General features: G+C 34.1%; 1 protein-coding gene across 6 annotated transcripts in view; it reads right to left on the reverse strand.

Annotated features, from left to right (window-relative positions):
* Positions 1-24561, reverse strand: part of Rps6ka3 (ribosomal protein S6 kinase A3) — a 150972-nt gene that overhangs the window by 55028 nt on the left and 71383 nt on the right. For 4 of the 6 annotated variants that reach the window (XM_048796418.1, XM_048796421.1, XM_048796419.1 and 1 more), the window contains one exon: positions 22385-22441. In XM_048796418.1, coding sequence (XP_048652375.1) covers positions 22385-22441 — 57 coding nt within the window. Of the gene's footprint in view, positions 1-22384; positions 22585-24561 lie in introns of those variants that run through there. The other 2 variants (XM_048796417.1, XM_015488076.2) reach the window with 2 other exon arrangements.

Here is a 24561-nt window from a genome sequence, read left to right on the forward strand (position 1 = left end):
TATACAAAGAACTCAAAAAATTAAACAATAAGATAACAAATAACCCAATCAACAAATGGGCCAAGGACCTGAACAGACACTTCTCAGAGGAGGACATACAATCAATCAACAAGTACATGAAAAAATGCTCACCATCTCTAGCAGTCAGAGAGATGCAAATCAAAACCACCCTAAGACACCATCTCACTCCAGTAAGATTGGCAGCCATTATGAAGTCAAACAACAATAAGTGTTGGTGAGGATGTGGGGAAAAGGGTACACTAGTACACTGCTGGTGGGTCTGCAAATTGGTGAGGCCAATTTGGAAAGCAGTATGGAGATTCCTGGGAAAGCTGGGAATGGATCCACCATTTGACCCAGCTATCGCCCTTCTCGGACTATTCCCTGAGGATCTTAAAAGAGCGTACTATAGGGATACTGCCACATCAATGATCATAGCGGCACAATTCACATATTAGTGTTTTTAAAAAAATATTTTTGTTGATGTACCTTTATTTATTTATTTATTTATATGTGGTGCAGAGGATTGAACCCAGTGCCTTACACATGCTAGGCAAATGCTCTGCCACTGAGCTACAACCCCAGCCCCTCATATTAATATTTTTGAGGGCTGATAACAAAGCAAGCAAAAACATTTCAGAATTCTCTACGTACTCTCCTATTTACCACTAGAAATTTTATCTAGATCTTTGAAAGGCATAATGGTTGAATACTCCATAGTCTGCAGTTTAAAGAGATTAAGTGAGGTCTAAAGATCATAAGCCAGGAAGTGTCACACTAAAGGCTCAAGTTCAGGTCTTCTGACTTCAAAAACAAGGCCCTTATCATTACACCACTCTGAGACTCTCTGAAGCTTTTGGTGGTTTACCATCCCAAGATCAATGACAGGAACCTATAGACTTATACCCCTGGTCTTTGTAACTAGCCAATTATCTCTTGGTTTAGTTATCTCAGTTGCTTAAAAAAGTGGTGTTTGAACATTTGACAGCACATTCATAGTACAAAATATTAGCATAATCCAATATTTGAATAATTAGTGGTTTATAAATTATATACATGTAAAGAAGTTCTTTCTTTTCTCTACCCAGAAATATTATTAACAATATTAATACAATATTATTGTATTACATTTTACATACTTGACTCATGAGCCAAGTTCATGGGCTGGATTCCAGCATGTGACACTTAGCCTCCAATGATAAAAACAACAACAAAAACAAAAACTATCCAAGAGCTTAACTGGAATACAGCAACCATTTATGCCCATAAATTAGAAGGGCATGAAGAACTATACTCTGTAACATTTCATGTTTTACCCCTTTTCTTTCTTGGGAAAGTGGGATGCAATTTATCAGGTCACAATATTTTTTCACTTGATATATTGTAGCAAATGCCTATCACAATCGTCTTCACAAATAAAGATGCAACACCTGTAAGAAGGAATAACTCCTGAATTATGAACATTCTGCATATTGTAGCAGTCATACAGGATCAAGGTAGTGTGAGCTGCTATCAAGCTGTGAGTCTCAAAATAAAGAGCAGTTACTACTCTCATCTTTAATGACTACCCTTTCTTTCCTCCCATGTAAAATAAATTACTAAAAAATGTACTCTTCCTTTGATCCCTTCATTCAATAAACATATATTGAAATACCAACTATGTATCAAGCATGGTACTGGGGATACATTTTCTTAATTATTTTTCTATTTCCAATAGTATCATCCAGGTATAAGCCTTTCAATATCTTTCATGTAGAAATCTGAAACTAGTGTGATAAATCATTAATACCCCTTTTATGCCTGTGTCCACTCCAGTACATCTTCTTGACAAATTCATTTTCTAAAAGTATACAGCTCCAGTCATATGAACAGGTTACTCAAAAATTCCTCCAATTTTCCCACATTAAAAGCACTGCTTCATGTGGCATAAAAGGCCTTCTATAATATAGTGTCAATCTACTTCTCTGGTATTATCTTTCAACATTCCTTACACATAGCCTTTTGTCAACCTGAGTTATTTCCTGTTCCTTAAACTTTGTTTTTAAATTGAAAACAATACGTCCACATAGGCAACAGATCAAACAGTGGCAGAATAGCTTAGGATAAAAAGCATCCTCTTTGCCTAGATTCTCAAAACAATTAATATGGCATTTACTTTGATAATTCATTAATTTATTAACCTTAAGACAATGTCTATTAACTTAAAAATGAGAAAAATTTAAGGTTCATTTTCATTATGTCCCATCCTCTCATCATCTTCCTCCCCATTGTTAAGATAGTAACTTCTGGGCACTGTGGCACATGCCTACAATCCCAGAGGCTCGGGAGGCTGAGGCAGGAGGATCGTGAGTTCAAAGCCAGCCTCAGCAACTAAGTGAGGCCCTCAACAATCTAGTGAGATCCTGCTTCAAAAATAAAAATTAAAAAAGGGTTAGAGATGTGTCTCAGTGATGGCGTGCCCCTGTGTTCAATCCTCCCCCTCCAAAAAAAAGCTATATTAATTTCACATAAACTTCTTACTTTTTCTCCTAGTTTTGGATAGAATCCTAATTCCTCACTTTTTAAAAGGAAGTTAACAGTGCTCATTCTTTCTCCAATTTCCCCCACCTGCTGCTAACTATATTTTTTACATTTTTATTAATATTAAGGCTATTAAGAAAATGAATGTTCTCTTCTGCAAGTGCAACTAATACTTCATGCTCTTGCCACAGCCTGATTCTGAATTCAAAAGCCTATAGGGACATCCATACTACCATAATAATACATTGTTCAACTGTAGGCTAAGTAATATATTAAATTTCCTTTTATCTGGGCCCATAGCAATGATTCCCAGGCCAATCAAAGGAGACTTAAACAATAACACTCCATCAATGCTTAAATTCATGATAAATTTTACTTTCTTATTTGGACCCTGAATTTCTTATAAGCAGTTTTCTACTTTTCCTGTTTCTAATAGGTCCTCTAACATTCTTGAGTGGAGAGAGAAGTTAATTATTTTTAATTTTTAGCCCTTAACCATACTACTGCCCAGTCTTCTCAGAGACCTTTCCTATACTGGAGACCTTCCTTACCCTCCCACCAGGATGGGCGGGGTTCTTCCAGGCCTGCTACATAGCAGTGTTTTTCTGGCTGAATGAACTATTTGCAATTTCCTATTAAAAATATCCCCTTATAATTTCCTAAGAATGATGGTGTGGAAGAAAACTTTCTGAACTGTGCATATCTATAAATGTCTTTGTCTTCATATATGTATAGTTTGGCTTGGTATCAAAATTTAAAATAAAAATAATCTTGCCTCAAAACTTTGATGCCACTGGTCTACTGCTTTCTAGTACACAGTGCTGCCATGAAATAAATGGATGTGAACCTGGTCACACTTTTGGGGGAGGTGACCTGGTTTTCTTTTTGGAAGCTTAAGGATTTCTCTGTCCTTGTTTTTTCTGAAAGTCCATGATTTGAGATAAATAAGGGTCTTCTTTTCTTAAGAATGCTAGATGTTTGGTGAATTTTTATCATATAAAGAGTTAAATTCTTTACCTCTGAAGAATTCTAACACTTCTTTGATAATTTCCTTCCATTCATTCTTGAGGGCTTCTCTTTTTTGAGACTCCTCTATTAGTTGAATATTGTTTTATGTCTAGAATTGAACCCTTTATGCTTCTTATCTTTTTTTCTCCTGTTTTATGTCTCCAGTTTAATGGAGATTTCATTGACTTGACCTTTCAGAATACAAACTAGAATAATGTATATTTATACGTGTATGTATATGTTTATGTGTGTTTATACATAAATACTAGGGATTGAACCCAGGGGTGCTTTACCACTGAGGTACATCCCCAGACACTTTATTTCTTATTGAGACAGGGTCTCATTAAGTTGCTGAGGCTGGCCTCAGCCTCCTGAGTTACTGGGATTACTGGTATGCACCACCTTGCCCAGAAAAAAATATTTATCTCTAAATTGGGGCACAAAGAGTACAGAAAATTTTTCTGCAGATGGAAAGGAAAGATCAATGCCTATGGCAAGTTTGACAATGGCTGATTTCCAAAAAATTGCCACTGTTTTGACTATGTTTCCCATTCCAAATTTAAATTTTATAAGACATAAATTCTTACTAATCATATCAGCACACTCTTTTTCTAGCTACTTTTATATATATGCAAAGCTACAGTTGTATAATAGGCAAAATATTCTTGGTTGATCTCTCAATGCCCAGGTTGTACTTAATGCTACCAACTCATGGGGCCATGGATATTTCTGAAATGATCTACAGTTCAACTAGGTCATAAACTAATGTTCGGGCAATCTTGGGCAACAGGTTATAAAGCAACGATGTATTCTTCTAGCTTATACCATGATTCAGAGAGGAGTATCAAATAAGGCACCAATAAACCTAGAACAGACTGACATGTGCATGTGAAAAACACATCTTATGTTACTAAACTACCTGTTACTGAACTAAATCACACAAAAATATAAAACTACAGTCCAATGGTTTGTGAAACTGCAGTTTTGCCTACCTGTCCATTTGTTACCATTAAAAACATTACTTTGTGCATTTAAAACAGTTATAAATTCTATGTAGTAATTTTTTTACAAAGTATATGCTTATTTGATGAGCAAAGTTCTAACTGTAAGTAAAATGTTGAGGTTGGCAGTGAATCTACATAATCCTGTATTATTCTTCTATACTTCCCTCTGTTAAAGACATTTGTCACCCACAGCTTAAATAGTCTTTAAGGTTCACCTTTTAAATGGAGGGAAAAAAATAACCTAATATTTCCTTTTCAAGTTGTGAGGGAAAATTATAATTGATCCTAAAATGTAAAAAGGATTAAAGAAAAGAAACTGAAATTAATGATGTCTGAGTTATAAATATACTAATATTGTAACATGCTAACATTAAGGAAACAAACTGGGTGACATTAACTGATTTTAAAAAATGATTCAACATTTGGCATCATGCCCTGCCTTGTATACATAATTTCCTTTTTCCTCCCCTCCCTTGAGTCAGGAAGTATGTTCTTGAGGCATTTGTATTTTCTAAATTGTTTTGAATGCCAGAAAATATTATTAAAGACTGAAGTAAAATATTTAAATGTTCCTTGGTAAAAGTCAAGAAAAAAATCTTTTTCTAACATAAATATGTAACCATTTTTGGTATAACATAAAAATGACATTAGAAATGAAAAATGCATACTTTGCTCCTTAAAGTTAATTTCAAAGTAATGGAAGCATCAAGATCTCTATAGATACCTGTAATTCTATGATAGGCCTTTGAAAAAGGCAGGTTAACTTCCTTTTTAGATGATCAAGATAAAAATTTTTTGGTTTTAATATAAAATTAGGCTGGTTAAAGACATGGTAAGAGTACATTTTAATTTATTCTAGATTATAATTTGATCAAATTCATTTTACTTCATCTGCTAATGGAATGATAAGCGTGCTTAGCATTTTTTATTTAACAAAATTCTTTAACAGAGTGTTATAAGCCAGCTTCTTACATGTTTGGGAAAAAAATATTGCTGGTTCTCCAGACTTACATTCTCAATCAGTGCCATGAGGAGCAGTTTTCTCCCAACTGAGAATCCCAATCAGCAAATTTAATGTTTTTTTTAAAGAGCAGCAGAATAGCACAATTCTCATGGCAAAATATCAAGTTGATTTTGACAGAATTTTAGATTTTAATACAATGCAAATTACTATCCACTAAGCCCATTTTAACAAAGTAATTGTTTGAAAATTGTGTCTACTTTTAGTCAGATAAAATTACTTGCTTAAGGTTACTTCAATGTGGAGCTTAACTTTCAAGTTTTTACAAGAATGAATTTCAACAAAAAACTGATTTTAAGTTCTTAGCTGCTTAAAATAGCACTCTCCTATCTGCCAAAATATTCCTTACATAATAATAATAATCTCCTACATATTAGTAAATTTGTAATTCTGTTCATTACTGGTTTAAAAATGAGAATTAAGTCATTTGTTTTATTAAACAAAATTACAAAAACTAGCAAGATAAAAATTATTCCAGCACAAAAAGCCAATGTAAAAATAAGTTGCCAAAATACATCAAGTTGAAACGTATTATACAATTGGCTTACTTTTACTTAAAAAATATTATTAAGTTCTATCAACACTGGTTTTGAATTCTGAAGTTTCTTAAAAGAGCATATAAAGTAACTATTTAATTAGCACAATTAGTTAGCTCAACTAAAACATTTTATTTTTTTTAAAGAAGTTGAACAAAGCTTACCTGTATAGAACGAACACGAAAAGACAAAAATTTGAACATGGCTACGAAACCATGTTGGTGATAAAGGAATTTCTGACGGTAAAACTTAAGTTAGAAAGGGAAGGCCAAGCCCCTGCAAAGTTTTCTCCTACCAGCTGTTCCGGCAATTAGAAAATTTCCTGTCAGGCGGGTCCTGAAAATGCTAGAAAAAGAGGCTGTACAGTTTTCCTGTGGTAAAAGAAAGAAAGAAACCTGCCAGCAGGGGGACTAATGTAGCTGATAGGTAGGGAGGCCAGAACAGGAAACCCAAATAGATTTGCTGATAGTCAAACCCTGTTGAAATGTTCTTTTCTTCTCATTCCTAGCAGTGCAGACAATTTTCATAACCAGTAAAATGAATGTTATTATTTTAGAATCCTGAGAAATGCCAGTATTTCTTAACTATATGACTCTTAAAAGCAACTGAAACTAGTCACCACTATTAAAATAATAAAAGTCGCTGATGCGCATGTGGAATTTTACCCTTTGTAAAGTTTATACACATACTCAAGACATGGCCTCAAGATGATTTTAAGGTTATATATAGACATGTCATGGGTGTTCCCTGTCAATAAGGAAGAGCTTTATAACTATGGGTAGGAAATGAAGACCACATGCAAAAATATTTAATTGTGATTTAAGTATAAATTCTTCCTATCTTAAATGAAAAAAAATATTTAAATTTACATTGGTTATAAACATCACTTATCAACCAAGTTAAAGACTTGAAGGATCATAGCTAAAACTCAATTTCCAGCTAACAAATCTTTCTTTTTCTTAAAAAGCTGATTCCTGTTATTAGTGAGAAAAAAGGAACACTTTGAAAGAAGTTTGAAAAAAAGAAGTCAACTTTGCATTTCATCCTTTAATTATAGAAGTTCTTCAAAGATATTTTCACCTTAGAAAAATATTTTCTTTAGTTGTAGATGGACACAATACCATTATTTATTTATTTTTTATGTGGTGCTGAGGATTGAACCCAGTGCCTCACACACGCCAGATGAGTGCTTTACAATACAACTGAGCCACAACCCCAGCCAGAAAAATACTTTCTAAAGTCTGTTAATACCTAGAACATGATCATTACAAATAAAACACTAACTAAACATGGCACTAAAACAAAACAGCCCAAGGAACAGCACTTTAAGAGCGGCGGGGAAATGTTTTATTTAATGTAGAACCAACAAAAGGTGTTAATATACATAGCCTATGAGAATTCAATAAAGCCACTGAATTTTCAAAACCTGAAGAGACTGGAGAACACCAAGAACATGGGACTGAGGGTGTAGTTTTGTGGTATAGCATTTGTTCAGCATGAATGAGGCAGTGGGTTTGATCCACAGTACCCAAAACAAAACACCACACCAAAACTAAACAAATATTAAGGATAATCAGCTCACTTTATGAATGATGAAACTATCGTCCAATCTATAGCTGGAGCTCCATTCAGCACATTGATGGAGAAAACACTAAAGTGCCCATTATGTGCTATGGGTATTATATGAGAAGCCAGGGCTTTTCTTTTTCATTTTTGATATTGGGGATTGAAGCCAGGGGCACTCAACCACTGAGCCACATCTCCATCTTATTTTGTATTTTATTTAGAGACAGGGTCTCACTGAGTTGCTTAGCACCTCACTTTTGCTGAGGCTGGCTTTGAGACTCGTGATCATCCTGTCTCAGCCTCCCTAGCTGCTGGGATTACAGGCGTGCACCATCACGCCTGGCCAGGGCTTTTCTTGTTAAATAAAATCTTTATGGTGATTAAAAAAAAAAACTGATCAACTAAAAATTATCCTATGTAATCAAAACATTAGAATCAACTTAAGTAAGTATCCAGGACAATTAATTCTTCCTGGACAATTGTGCACTACTCAGTTAAAAATGCACGCCTTGGACTGGGGTTATGGATCAGTGGTAGAGGGCTTGCCTAGCATGTGTGAGGCACTGAGTTTGAGTCTCAGCACCACATAAAAAAATAAAGGTATTGTGTCCATCTACAACTAAAAAAATTTTTAAAATGCATGCCTCAATTTTTCAGCAAAGCAAGCAGTTTTTCATGAAAACAGAATTCTCCCATCTCTCAAAGGAATTACTAAAGCCTCCTTCTGATGCTCCAAAAGGGCAGCAAGGTTAGGACAACTACCTAATACATAACTTCAGTCTAAACATGAAGTGATTCTTAAGACTAAGTTAGGAATATGAAAATATCATGTTTTATATAATCAATTAAGGGGAGTATCTGTAAAGAGCAGTCATCAACTTTATTCAAGTCTGAAGAGGGGCAACCAAATAATACTTTTTAAAGAATTAGTTGAAATTGGCTTTAATTATGACTAATGCTCAGGTTAATAATTCATTTTGCTGTGTGTGCTTTTTTAACATTAGTCCTAAGAAAATGAAGCAATATTTCAGTTGCCATAACCTTAAGTCTCCCTAAACTGAAACAATATCTTAATTAAAAACTGTGATATTGCTATATAAGACAAAAAGACAGGTTGGGGTTGCAGCTCAGAGGTAGAGCACTTGCCTAGCATGTGTGAGGCCCTGGGTTCAATCCTCAGCACCACATAAAGTAAAATAAAGAAACAAAATAAAGGTATTGTGTCCAACTATAACTAAAAAATAAAATATTAAAAAAAGACAAAAAGACAGAAAATAGTAAATGGTATTTTACATCATAGGGAGATGTTAGGATATACAGCTACCTGTCTGGAAAATGCAGAGAGAGCATAAAGGAAAGTAATATAGATCTGATTTAAAAATTTAAAAAACTTCATCACATTATAACTTATCACAGACCAACTGCTATAATTGGGTACAATTTACCTCCTAACTTAACATGAGCTTTGAAAATTTATTTGGTGCATCTCTTATGGGATTTGTTACTGTTTAAGCATATCCCACTCCCTGACCAGATTACTCTTGAGAATAGGCATCATACTTATTTCAGTATTCACAAAGTAGATAGTAAGAACTCAAATAATGTCTGCCTGAATAAATCATATGCTAAAATGTGAAATGGAAGCTACTTTGTGTGGTTGTGCACATAAAACAAGATATTATTTATACTTTTTTCTACCTCTAAACTAAATTTCTTAGAACTTATCTTTTTATGTTTCAGCTAATTTTCTTCATTTTTTTTCTATAGATTTTATCATTTACCTTTAAAGTAATATATGTCCATTATAGAAACAATAAGGATAAACAAAAAAGGATAAAAATAAAAGGAAAATATTCCCATCTGAGGTTCTCTCTAGTCTTTTTTTTATATGATTTTTGGGATCATCCTATACATATTATCACTTCTGTAAAGGGTGAGGTAGTAAATATTTTCAGCTTTGCAGGACATATGGTTTCTATGAACTCTGTCAATGCAGTGGGAAAACAATTGGGTGAGGTTGTGTTTTAATAAAGCTTCACTTACAAACACAGTTGGCAACTGGGGCATGGTGGTGTATGCCTGAAATCCCAGTGATTCAGGAGGCTGAGAGAGGAGGATCACAAGCTTGAGGCTAGCCTCTGTAACTCAGAGAGACTCTATCTCAAAATTAAAAGTAAAAAAGGGCTTGAGATGTAGCTCAGTAGTACAGTGCCCCTGGATTCAAGCTCCAGTATCAGAGTAAGAAATAAACCAGGTGGTAGACCAATGGGTATAGTTTGCTGACCTCTGTTCTATTATTAAATAAATTTCAATGCATTATTAAAACTGCCAAATACTACTACAGAATTCTGTTGGACATATGACCTTCTAAAACATTGTGATGTCCCATCTTTAGTGTACATCCATACTTATAATTTCTCCAGAGCAACCCTTTCTCTTGTCAGCATCCAGAAAAATCTTAAAACACAAATTAGACCAGATTATGCCCCTACTTCAAATTCTTTATGGCTTTCTATCATAGAAAAAGAACCCAAACTTCTCAGTCTGAAGTTTTAAGTAACCACTAACAAATGTTTTGTTGGTCCTGACTTAAGGAAAATACTCATGAAAGCATTCAGATGATATAAATACTTATAAATATAAAAGATATAAAAGAATAAATGTTCAGTTTTATAACTGTTTTTATCTATTACTATGGTCACCTATTTTTTCCTCCTTTGACCTACTGATTTGACAACTTACATGAATATACATTTCCTAATATTGACCTATACTTGTATTTCTGGAAAAAATCCATTGTTTTAATATAATTCCGTACTTTATTTATAATATAAGTATTTATATTTGTAAATATTAAGATTTTTGCAGTTTTACTCATTAATGGAGTTAGTGCATGGTTTCCTTTTCTGTGCTAACATTCAGTTTCAAAGCTATACTAACTTTATAAAACAAACTAGATGCAATGCAAATTTTGTTTGTTGGGGAGTCAACTTAAGACCACAGGAGTGATCTATTTCTTGAAAGTTTACAAGGTTTCTAGTGATTTAAATTTCTCCCATGGTCATTGGTATACTCAGTTTTTCTTGCCATTCTCAAATGAAATAATTTAAATTTTCCTTAAAAACCATATATTTCAAGCTGTGCATGGCGGCACACTCCTATAATCCCAGCTGCTCTGGAGGCTGAGGCAAGAGGATTTAAAGTTCAAGGTCAGCTTGGGCAATTTAGGGAGACTCTGTCTCAAAATTTAAAAAAATTAAAAAGGCTGTGGATGTAGCTCAGTGGTAGAGCACCCCTTGGTTCAATCCCTAGTACCACAAAACAAACAGAACAAAAAAACCCCTCAAACCCCAAATAACCCAATCCCCCAGAAAAACACAACCACATATTTCAGCAAGACTTTCACATTAGTATACTGTTACACTTGTTATTTAGTTTTTGAAACTGATCTTCAGGAAGATTTCAAGCATACCCAAAAGTAGACAGACTAGTTTAACAATTCCTCGTGTGTCCAACATTCAGCTTTTATAACTTTCAACTCATGACCAATCTTTTCATATACTCACTTCCCTCTATTCTCATAATTATTTTGAAGCAAATACCAGACATTATATCATTTCATCTGTAAATATTTCAGTTGTTATGATGTTTTAATCTCCTTCCTATCTGTGGTTATATCCTGTTTTGCTTTCCTAATGTGGTACATTTGCTTCCCCCTCCCGCCACGCTGTTTTCTAATTAACTGATTTGGAATTTATATTGAACTTCTTCCTTTTGCTTTTTATAGGTTTACTTTGTAGTTTTTTTCTTTTGCTTTTTTTCAGAGTTCTTAATTACTTTATTTGAATTAATGAAGTTTTCTTTCAAAGAATAACTATCATATTAAGATAGTACTATATTCTAGGTACCATGTTTTACATGAAATTATCTGTTAATTTCCACTATAGTAAGGAAGTACTATTATCCATACTACAGATGAAGATAATGAGGCTTAGAAAGAAGATAAATAGCCTGCTGCACAAGTCTTTACAGATTAGAAGAGGAAGTGGTGTGATATTGGTAGAAATATAACCAAGCAATTCAATCTGAAGGAGAGTTCATGTGAATAGTCAGTAGCTGGCAAAATACCAGGAGGTGCTCAATCTTTTGATAAGATCCTGTAGCAAGAGGATTCAGTAAAATGTCTATAGCAGAGTTCCTAAAAAACTTTCTGCAATATGTACTTGTTGGTAGGACCCTAACCACAGTTAAATGCAACTATTAATCATCTTCATGACCCTGTGACAGCTGAATCCTTCTGGAGAAAAGAATCAACTCCCACAATAGAAAATTAAAATTGACATGTTCTTTAATTTGTTTTCAGTGTTGGAGATGAACCAAGGGCCTTATGCATGGTGGGTATGTACTTTATCAATGAGCTAAATCCCAAGCCCTGAACCTGCTTTCAACTGATTCCTTTGGATGAATGGAGAAGAAAAAAATCTGTATTTGTATGAATTACCCAGTTTTTCAAATACTAAAGGGTTTTAATATCTAAGGATTGCCATTTATGTGCAAGAGCTTCTCTAGCATACATATCAATAGCTAATGCAAAAAGTGCTAAGATTTTAAGGTTTTAAATCTGAGATGGAAAATAAATTTCATAAAGGTGATTAACTTGAATCAAATGGTAGTGGTTTCCTAGAGCACTGAGAAGGCTTTCTTCTAAGACCTTGTCTCTGAAAAGCATGCTGTGTTCCATTTTCAGTCTTTCCCATAGGCAAGAACACAGGGCAAGGGGCAGCAGCACCATTGTCCCAGATCAGAATCTTGCAGTAGACAGCAATATATTATTCTTCTCCTGTCCACACATTTTTCCTGCTTAACCTGAAATTCTTTTTACTTAGTCATACTTGTCTAAAAGAGTTAAATTAAAATATTCATTTAGGTAAAGGGGTTACAACTTTCCATATGCCCATATTTCAGGTTGACTCAGCCAACCATTCATATTTGAACATAATTTAATTAAATCACACCACTTTCTTTCCAAATAGATGAGATCACTTAACCTAAAGAAATGGGTATTGTGATGAATACACAAGAGGCTAGGAGAAGTGAGTTTGAATTAGAGGCACCATATGAAGGAAGCAAGGCATGAAAAAAAAAAGAATTTTTAAAAAGTTCTTAGGGGTGGAGAAAAGGGATACTAGGAAAGGAGAAAATAGCCCTGAAAGAAAGCCAAAAAACAGCAAAGGGAAGACTTACATGCTTGGAAATTCTGCCTACTACAAACATACCCTATTTATTGCCACCATACAGTGCTAATTATAATGCTACTTTTTTCAGAAATATTTTCCTAAGTGGTATATACTTAAATCTACTAGATTATTTTTCCCCAAGCTGAGTACTAAAATATAGTCTCAGCCAATGAGAGAACAGACAACATTCTATACAGTCAATAAGTATTATTAATGTATAATGCCAAAATTTTTCTCTGCCAGTGACGACCATATCATATTTTCCTGTGTTGAATAGCTATTGTCCTACTCTGCTAGTGTTTCTCTTTCTATTGTTTATTTTGTGCTTGAACTACAATGACTACAAGAGAGAATTAAGTATGTGTTAGACTCATAGCTATGAGTATCATTCTGGATGCTCAGATGCAAGTATAAAGCAGTTTGAGGGAAGTTTTAAGGAAATGGGGGGGAAAAGCAGCAGGTAAGCAGTAACTGGATTTTATGAAGGGCACCACACACATCACTGGAGCTTTATGGTTACTATATGAACAATAGGTAGAATAATAGTATGAGTGGAATATGGAAAAAAAAAAAACTAGTGCTACCAGCCCAGCAGGACTTCAGGGGATTTGAAAAGAGCAGGACACTGCCTATGTCCTCCACAGAGATGCTATTAATTAATCTGGCTTTTAAGATCACCTGCACTCTCTTTTTAAACCAGTTTTACCACTACTGGTTGAATAACATTTATCCAAAATGCTTGGGCCAGAACTGTTTTGGATTAAAAAAAAAAAAAACAGGGTTGGGGTTGTGCCTTAGTGACAGAGGCACTGGGTTTGAGCCTCAGCACCACATAAAAATAAACAAAATAAAGATATTGTGTCCATGTATAACTAAAAAATATATAAAAAATTGAGAACATTTACAAATTCATAATGAGAAATCTTGGAGATGGGACACAAGTCTAAACCTCAAAATACAATATTTTTAGTGTACCTACAATTTTATTGCAGTCTGTCACATGAAGTCAGGTGTGGAATTTTCTACTTGTGGCACTGTTTGAGTACTCGAATAGTTTTGGATTTTAAAGCATTTTGTAATTTCAGATTAAGGATACTCATTCTGTACTAGTTTTAAAAAGTTTTCTCTAATTCTTAACAATTATGCCCATGACTATGACATAAGAGCTATGAAAAAAAGAAATAAACAGAGGGGAGTCTTTAGTTCTAGCTACTCAAGAGGCTGAGACAGGAGGATTGCCTAAGCCCAAGAGTTTGGGGCCAGACCGGGCAAATACCAAATAGCATTTATCTTATTTATATATAAATGAATGAAAGAAGAATGAGAGGGTCAAAGGATCAAGTTAAGGGAAAACAACTCATTTCACAATTTTGCCTGACGGCTAGGCCTATTGTCAGCCAAAAAATTACTGGCTATCATCTTGGTTCCTAAGGGGGGGATATTTGATCCCTGGTGAACAGTCTGAGAAAGCAAGACCAGCCTCTGGAAGGAAGAGGACAGGGAAATTAACACTTATTAAGCTCTTACTTTGTGCTAGGTACTTATTTGTCTCCTTAAATTTTCAATCCTCAAAAGGAACTTTGCTGGTATTGCATCAACTGTTAAGAGAACTATTTCCTCATTATGCAGGATATTGTTTTAATTCTTCTTTGATAACCAAGGGTACCTCAACAGTTAAGACTCCCTATTTCTTCAGCCTGGATCATGCAGAGCATGGATTCCTCTGGCCAGATGAGAAAGGATAGACAATTCTGGAGTTTAGGTAGCTGTCTTTTTTGTTGCTGTTCTTTTTAGGTATACATGACAGTAGAGTGTATTTTGACATATTATATATACATGGAGTATAACTCATTTTGAAGTGCTATAAGGGGCATTCTAACTTCTGCTATGGAGGCAGTCTCCCTCCCTAGTCTCACAGAAATCAGAAAACAAAGGGTACTGGTTAGCATTAAGTTAATTGTGTGAGAAATTAAACTAACTATGCATCAATATGGGTTAACAAGCAAACATTACTGGGGAAGGAAGAAGGTGATGATGGTTAATCTTCTGGTATAGATCAATTTAGTGGGACAAATTTTCTTCTATTTTATGAGATACATAAAATACTCACTTTAGGTGGGTAAAGATCGGAAAGGATTGAACTTTTAGAAAGTCAGAAGGAAGGAAAACAGCATTAAAGTTCCAGAGGATGGAAGACAAGGGGATCTAAGATATGGATGGGAGAAGCAGATTTTGGGGCAAAGACCAAAGGGAAACAGGAAAGATGAGGTATGGATAAAGGAAAAATCCAATCAAAACAAAATAACTTTACCAGAAATAGAAACCTAGGAGATCTATTCAGGAGACATTCCATTGACTATCTCAATATATCAAGAAGGACTGGGTAAAGATATTTTATATTCAGGAGAAAGTGGGCTATCCTTTATGTTTATGTTTACCAATTTAATTACCTCTAACATATCTCATCACCCTGCCCCTAACTTTGGCTTCTGTTTATACCATTTCCCATGAGAATGCTTTCACCCCAATATTGAGATTTACTTCTCAAAACTCTATCTATTCTTCAAACCTCAAGTTAAGTTTCATGTCTTCTGTGAATTTTCATTTTCTTACACAGGTTATACTACTTCTAAAATTTTAGTTAAATCGTCATCAAAAGTTAAAGGGTCAGGGCTGAGGTTGTGGCTCAGCAGTAGAGCACTCACTTAGCATGTGTAAAGGTCTGGGTTCGATCCTTAGCACCACATTAAAAAAAAAAAAAGGTATAGTGTCCAACTAAAACTAAAAGAAGGTTAAAGGGTCAAAGATTGCTACTAGGCTTATAACTGAAAAGCAACAGTACCCTACACTCTTGGTACCCTTTCAACTCTTTTTTGTAGTTCCCTCTGGTATTTACCTCTATGTGATAAATAACAACTTAATAGTACTTTCTCATTAATTTCAGATATTACTTTTAGACATACTATTATGTAGATGACTTAGCATTCCTATTGCCAATTTTGGTTAAGTCCATTAGTCTTTGCAATTCGTGTGTCTATTTAAACATTGCTCATTGATGAGGTACTTTAGTTACATTTCTTATTTTTCCAGTGTACAACTTTTGCTCTTCTCTAACTTATAGTTGCTTTGTTTTAAAACTTGTTTTTTTTTAAAGAGAGAGAGAATATTTTTAATATTTATTTATTTTAAAAAGTTTTTGGCAGACACAACATCTTTGTATGTGGTTCTGAGGATCGAACCCGGGCCGCACGCATGCCAGGCGAGTGCGCTACCGCTTGAGCCACATCCCCAGCCCCAAAACTTGTTTTCTTTTTCTCTCTGAATTTTCCCACCCTGCAACAGCCTCTCCAGCGAATTTCCAATATTCCAATCTACTGGAGAATTCATCACTTCTATACTAGTACAACCCCCACCCCCAGCTCTGGAGGACAGTATTGCTGGAGCCGTCTGTCTGTCTGCTACAAGTTGAATTGAGTACTCTCTAAGCCTACTGAATGAACTAGTCTTCTGAAGCCTCCTTTATTCATCAGTAGTGTTGGATCCTTTGTTTCCTGAATACCACATCTCATTTTTTTTCTTAGTTAACAACTCTCCAGTGTGGTGGAGCCCTTTTTCCAGCAATTTCCTAAAATAGGTGATGTCTGAAAATATCTTAGGTAATAATCAATCATTTTCACTAAGCATTTTAAAGGCATTGTTTTCTAACTTCAATATTGAAAAATCTAATAATATTCTTATATTCAATCCTTTATATATGATTTTTAAAAATCTGTAAAACTTTTAGGGCCTTCCCTTTATTCCTGGTGTTTTTTACCTTTATTTTGTTTATTTATTTCCCTATACCTTGTTTTGGAATTCCTCTTTGTTAAACAGGAGATTGCTCTTTCTTTTTTTCTTATTTTTAAGATTGCTCTTTTTTTTTCCTTATTTTTAATCTCTTTGTCTTACTATTTATTTTGGGAGAGTTTTCCTCTACTGTAGCTTCTAAATATTCTACTAAAATGTAAAACATTCCTATAATGTTTAATTTCTAAAAGTATATTTTTATGATTTTTAAAAAGAAATAGCAAACATTCTATTTTAGGGAATCAATTCAAACACATTAGCTTTTCATTTTTCTTTATCTTGTATTGTGTATTCCTCTAAAATTATTCTTTCATGTTGGAAGCCTTCCTCAAGCATCTGATATTTGGCTTTTTCAGAGTAAAGCACTGCACACTTATAGTCTTAGCTACTTGAGAGGCTGAGGCAGGATAGCTCAATCCCAGGAGTACCTGGCCAGCCTGGGAACATAGTGAGACCTCCACCTCAAAAAAAGAAAAAGAAAAAAAAGGCAGGGGGAGAAAGGGAAGGTGAGTGTTTGTGTGTCAGGCAGTAGAAATGGCTTGGATGTTCTGGGCCTGGTCAACTGGAAAGCTTTCTTGTAGGTTTATCAGCCAAGTAGGAAGTCTTTACAAATTTCTTCAGGTAAGGTCACCCCACTCTCCTGCCAGGAAGACATGGACCTGTGGGTAGAGTGGGGCTCTATCACCATTCAGTAGTAGGATTTACTTGACCTCCCTGTTTCTAGCCCAGTGCCTCACCATAGCTCCTACTGTGCCTGAGATCCCCAAGTCTAGAGCCTCTCTGGTTTTCTTTATAACTAACTTTTTTGTTGTTGCTGTTTTGTGGTATTGGGGAATAAACTATGGGGCACTCTACCACCGAGTTACACCTCTAGCCCTTTTTTTTTTTTTTTAATTTTGAGAAAAGGTCTCACTAAGTTTCCCAGGATGGCCTCAAACTTGCAATCCTCCTGCCTCACCTTCCATGGTAGCAGAGATTACAGGTATGTGCTACCATGCCCAGCTCCATCTGCTTTTCATATTATATCTTGTTCAAGTTACAGAAATTTTCTGATTTCAAAGATTAGGTTTATGTTTCTTATTCACCTTTTTGTTTGGGGTGATAACTTCCCAGAGAAGAGGACCAAAACAGCTTTATTTTGCCATTTTAAAATTACAAGTTTCCTTATATGCTTTTGTGCCTCTAACAAGGTAGCAGAATACCTGGCACTGAATATATATTAAGTACTTGGTTAATCAATGACTAGAATTGGTTACATAAAGACTAATATGCTGTAAGAAAAACACTCCAAAATGCAATTATGCAAACAAGGTGCCTATTTGTCTTTCTCAAAGAGTGGTTCATAGGTAAGAGGGTAGTTTAGGGTGAAGAGGTGTCACTAGATAATTAGATTATTAAGGGACTGTGGTCTCTTCTCTCATGTTTTTACTCTGTTCTCTCGACTGTCTTTTCTTGGTCAAAACTGGCTTATCATCACTACCTTGCATTCTAGCCCACGGAAAAGGGATCAACCAATCTATAAGAACACCCACCAGTTGACAAGTTCCCTATTATATTTATTATCTCTCAGTTTCTGTGGGCTAGGAATCTGGGCCAATGACCATATGAGCTTGAAAACAGATCTTTCCCCAGTCAAGTTTCAGATGAGGCTCTATCCTTGGCCAGCACCTTGACTGCAGTCTAGGAGAGTCTCTGAGCCAAAAGATCTAGTTATGCTATGCCTAGATTTCTTGCCCACAGAAACTGAGATAATAAATGTGTATAGTTTTAAATAGGGCCCTAAGTTTGAGTAATTTCTTTTTTCAGCATTGGGGACTGAACCCAGAGATTGTAGCTCTACTATTTTTTATTCTTTGAGATGGGGTAATTGCCCAGGCTGGCATGGAATTTGCAAATTGCTGGGGTTATAGGCATATGCTACCATACTTACCATACTCAGCTAGTTTGAGATAATGTGTAATTCACTAAATAGATAACTAATACAACATTTCAACTTTCATCATATAGATTATTAGTTGACAAAACTTCTGATTGTGTATCAGAGATAAGAACAGTTTAAAAGTATAAGGTTAATATACATTTTGACAATATTTTATATTTCACACCATTAAAGTAATATTAAATACTAGGGCTTTATCTGATACCAAACCCTAATTTTTAAAATCTGGAATGATCTGCTGAACAACCTTATCCAAGTTACTAGTAATATGTTTGTCCTGTACCTTTCTACCTATCTCTAGAATGCATTTTTTTTCTTCCACAGGTTTAAGAGCTACTAATGCCACAAAAAAAATATATAAACATATAAAAAAATTAAAAAAAAAAACCAAGGCATATAATAAAGCCATATAATAATGCTTTAATTTTAGCCTACAGAGAATAGAAGGTTTGGAGGTTTCCCTTCCAAAGGAATATTTAAAAAAAGAAACAAGGCAGTTGAAATCAGGAAAATCAATATTAACATTGACTGTTTTTACACCTGCTTAGACGTAAATACATACTATAGACCACTGAAATAAAACGCCTCAAATGGTTTGGGAGTGGGTAGAAATCTAGACCAAATTTGAAGGTAGCCCCAGGCACAAGGCCTCATGCATGGGTCCCTATGGTAGCTAAAATAAATCCATACTTTCATTTAATTATAAAATACTTAATAGCAATGGGGTACTACAAACAAGGAATAAGTCAGACCAGGTCATTGCAGCTCACAGTTTAGTAGGGAATACAGACAAGTAAATGGGATCTGGTGTGGTATTGTCATTAGGGTATACACAAGCTGGTATAGTGGCACAAAGAAAAATGTCAGAATTGGAAGTGGTAGTTGTCTTGGGAAGATGTATCCATTGAAATTATATATAAACTTGGACTTTAAGGATGACTAGGAATTAAATGGAGGGGGTTGGTAAGAAAAAAATATGAAAGAAAGAACATCACCTATGAAAGCCCAGATGCAAAAGATAAGCTAATGCGTTAGGTGGATGGCCAGAGAGGATGTGGAAAGTAGTATGTAAAGAACTTATAATGGGGCTGGGGATGTGGCTCAAGCGGTAGCGTGCTCGCCTGGCATGGGTGAGGCCCGGGTTCAATCCTCAGCACCACATACAAACAAAGATGTTGTGTCCGCAGAGAACTAAAAAAAAATAAATAAATAAATATTTAAAAAAAAAAAAAAAAGAACTTATAATGCACCGCATGGTCATTCACACTGAAGAGTTTAAACTTTATTTAAGAAACCACAAAACTATTCAGGGGTTGTTAAAGCAGAAGAGTAAATTGGTCTCACTCTTCCCTAGATGACATAAGGTCCATGACAATCTGATTTCTGAAAAATAAACTTTCCCAAATGTTAAAAAGCATATAGAAACACATAACTGTATATATATGTACATACATAATGGCAATATCCAGATGAAAGACATAGCACAAAATCCTGTTTACAACATAAAAACTACTACAAATTACCTTAATAGGAAATGCATAAGAACTATGTCACAAGCTATAAAATTTTGATAAAAGAATATCAGGATAAATGTTGTTTCTGGATGTGAAGACTCAATTTTATTATTTTTTTTCATGTTAATCTATAAATTTAATGCAGTTCTAACAAAAATCCCAATATATTTTTCAGGGAGTAACTGACAAATTGATTGTAAAGTTTAATCTGGAAAATTAAATGCATAAGACTACAATTTTGAAAAGTAAAACAGTGGGAAGGCTTGCCTTGCCACATATAAAAAAACTTGATTTCAGACTTCTAAAACTATGAGATAATAAATTTCTGTCATTTAAAGCCATCCAGTTTGTGTTAATTTGTTATGGTGGCCCTAGAATACTTATATTTGGGGTATAACACAATTTTAAATATGATGAGAGGTATCTCAAAAGAGTGAGAAAAGAATGAATTTTATTTATTCAATAAATAAGGATTAAGAAAGTGGACTATTTAGAAAGAAAAATTAGATTTCTGCCTCATATGAGATACTAAAATTCCAAGTGGATCACAGATCTAAATGCAAAACCCAAGCCAAATCAAACAAACAAACAAAATCCACAAACAACAAAACCCAAAAAAAGTAGTAGATGAAAATGTAAGAGTATATTTTTATAACTGTGGTGCAAAGAAGGATATTCTAACTAAAACATGAAACCAGAAGCCAGATGTGACCATTTAAAAATGAAAACTTCTGTATACATACAATGAAAGACAAAATCAATGTTCAAAAAAAAGGGATAAAATAATTCAAAGGTATTCAACAGATATGGAGTTAATATTCAGAATATATTCAGAGATTATACAGACAAATAAAAAAACAACAAATAACCAAAAAGAAAAATGGGTAAATGATAGAATACATAGGTCAATCAATAATGTGTGGATATTTAACCAAATAATCAACTGAGATACAAATTAAAATGAGAAACTATTATTTATTTAGACTGGTGAAATAAATATTTTCTGATAATATCTAGTATTGATTAGGGAATGGTTGAACTAGTACTTATACACTGAAATTTTTACAATCTTTTAAAAGAGCAATTTGGTAAAGTCTATTGAAATTTATATGGCCATATCCTTAGTTCCACCTCATCCTTTACTAAGAGTACATCTAATCAAACACAAGTTGACAAAAACAAATAGGATAAAATTAGAATACTAGGTAACCATTTAAAAAGACATCTATATATACTGTCATAAAAAGATATTGACTGAAAAGACCAAGTTGTGCAACACACGTATTTTCAGAGAAAATGAAGTTCAAATTATTTTGTAAACATAAATAATATTTGTCTATGTGTATAATAGCAAGATTAACAACTAAGCTGCAGATATGGTTATTTTGTGGGGGAGGTTGGGAACAATTTTTTAATTCATTTATGTAATATTTAACAAGTGTCCATTGTGTACCAGATATTGGCTCTAAGTGCTGGTGATTCAGTAATAAAATGACAAAAAATAAACAGGTGAGGAAATGGCTGATATCTACTTTCTATGTTAAATAATTCTGTAAATTATGATCTTTCTATATATTTATTATTAAATTTATGGTCAGTTTGATATTTAAAATAAACTATAATGCATTAATAAAAAACTTGACAATATAAAGCAATGTGTTTTATTATTCTCTTAAGAGTCAGTCATGACTTTTTATAAAAGTCATTGACATATTTAAAAATATGTTTTGGGCTGAGTACATGCCTGTAATCCTAGCAATGCAGGAGGCAAAAGCAAGAGGATCAAGTTTAAGTCCAGCCTGTGCATTTTAGCAGAACCCTCTCTCAAATTTAGAAAAATTTTTAAAAGGCTGGTGTGGGGATGGGGTGTAGCTCAGTGGCAGAGTGCCTGCTTGCCTAGCATGCAGCAGGCCCTGGGTTCAATATCTGGCAACACACACACACATCAAAATAAAGAGATGGTTTTAAACATGGGAAAGTGAATTTTAAAAAAAAGGGTGGTGTGTAGCTCAGTGGTAAAATGCCCCTTGGTTAAATCCACAGTGCCCTCTGACACATGCACAGGTAAATTCAATGTGAGATAGTGACAAGTTTCTAATACTGTAAAATGATTGCTTTGCTCAGTTTAAAAATAAGAATAATTTTGTGGCATCTGATTTGTCTCTATCCCTTGTGATACAATATTCTACTTACGGTTTGTGGATTAATCTCCTCCTCTCCCATAGGTTCATCCATAATTTGCTGTCCATTCTGTGAAAAGCACATCAAGTAGAAAGTTACCAAAACAGATTTCACATCAAAGTTAAATGAAGACAAAAAAAAAAAAAAAAAAAAACTAATTCAGAAATATTTTCTCTATAGTGCTCTAATGAAATACAACCACCATCTAAGAATGCAGTTGCAAATTTGCCAACAGGTTGTGCTTCAAAAGTTCTTCTGTAAACTAATTATTTGAAATTATAAAAAATATTTTCCCATGAAATAATATAACAAATGATGACTACCTTTCCAGGTGAGCCCTTGAGTTTATTTCAATAGTTAAATGCATTGCAAATGGTCTTAGTTAAGCCTCACCAAAGAGCATTTACAACATTATGCATGGCAAAACACATTCTAAACTCCAACTTCATTAAAAATTAATCAGGGAAACATTGATTATTTCAGAGATAATTAAGCTTAATTTCTACATCAAAATAAATTTCAGATGGATTAAACATTGAAATGTCAAAAAATAAAATTATGTAAGTCTCAGAATACAGGTGAATAATAATCATGGAGTAAAGAGGTTAGAAATAATAAGGAAAAAATGACATCTGAATACATAATACTTTAAAACTTCTTCTGCTAGACACAAAAAAAGATAAAAGACAAACTGATTACAAAAAATAAAGTAACATATGACAAAGGGTTGATATCCTTGATACATAAAGAGCTTTGTTTAACATACCTGTAAGAAAAAACATGAACCTCAACAGAAATGAACAGGGGAAAAAGTTCATTCGGCCTTAGTACCAATCACAAAAATGCATTTAACCCAAAGATACCTTTTGCCTTTCAAATACATAATGGTTTACAAATAACAGCAACACTCAATGCTAAAGTGGGCATGGAAAAAAAGAACATTCTGGATTAACTACTGGAAAAACTGTGAAATCAGCACAACCCTTCAGGAAGGCAATCTATGTCTATTAAAAAAAACCACAAAATTCTGAAATGTCTCATTGATTCTATTTCTGTTTTTTTTTTTAAATGGACAAGTGCACAAAGATGTATATACGAGAATGCTCACCATAATTTTTTCCAAAAAGAACTCCAAATTGGAAACCTAAATTCCTAACAATAGAGAACTAGTTAAATATATATTATGGTACATCCATATAATGGAATACTATACAGTCATTAAAAACAATGATAAAGATGTAATTTATTGACATGGAAAGACAGTCACATGTAATAAGTGAAAAAGGAGTTTACGAAACAATATGAATTGTAATGATCCCATTTTAAGCAAATATATACATTCAAATATGCATATATTTGTATGGGGAAAACTCTGGAAGGATATACACCAAAATGTCAACAATGGCTATCTGGGTGGTAGAATTTTAGACAATTTAAATTGTTTATTTGTTTTCTTATTTGAATGTTCTAATATGTTTACAATGTCTACAATGAATATGTATTACTTGTGTAATTTAAAAAACAAACAAACAAGCATAAGTCAGGAACACAGGGATTTCTCTCATTCCCTCACTGGAAAAAAGGAGTAGTCCTTTGACTATTCAACAAGTACAGAAAGATCTAAGTTAACTGTCTTATGAGAATTGTAAACTGGGAAATAAAGGCAGCTCACCTATTATTATTCCATTTACCACATGGGGCAGCTTCTCTGAATTTGAACTCCTCTCTCTAATCTTCCCATCCCTATTTCCATCTCATACATTCCATCTCATTCATGCTCTGTTCTAAGTACTGATCTGGAGAGAAAGGGTAAATAAAATATGGCCTTCATCCTAGAAGGTCTACTGACTTATACAGAGGGTACCCTTCAGTTTTACCCACTCACAGAGGATGTTCCTGGGTTAGTTAATATCTATATAATACTATAAAGCACAAAAATGGTGCTAATGTGCAGGAAAATTGGGGAGGCAGGTTCCTAAGACATTTTCAGAGGCTACAATATTGCCCATTTCTATGGTAAACACATCCAACTGTCTCAAGGATACTATTTTCTCCTAAAAGCTACTACTATTTACTTGACTGGCTACTGATTACTTTATCCTAACACCCCAAAGAAACCTTAAACTAGCTCTTAAGAACTCTGTTTCTGGAGTCAAACACATACATTTAAAATCCTGTTGTTATTACTA

The sequence above is a fragment of the Marmota marmota genome, unplaced genomic scaffold (genome assembly GCF_001458135.2).
Source record: "Marmota marmota marmota unplaced genomic scaffold, marMar, whole genome shotgun sequence".
Lineage (NCBI taxonomy): Eukaryota > Metazoa > Chordata > Mammalia > Rodentia > Sciuridae > Marmota > Marmota marmota.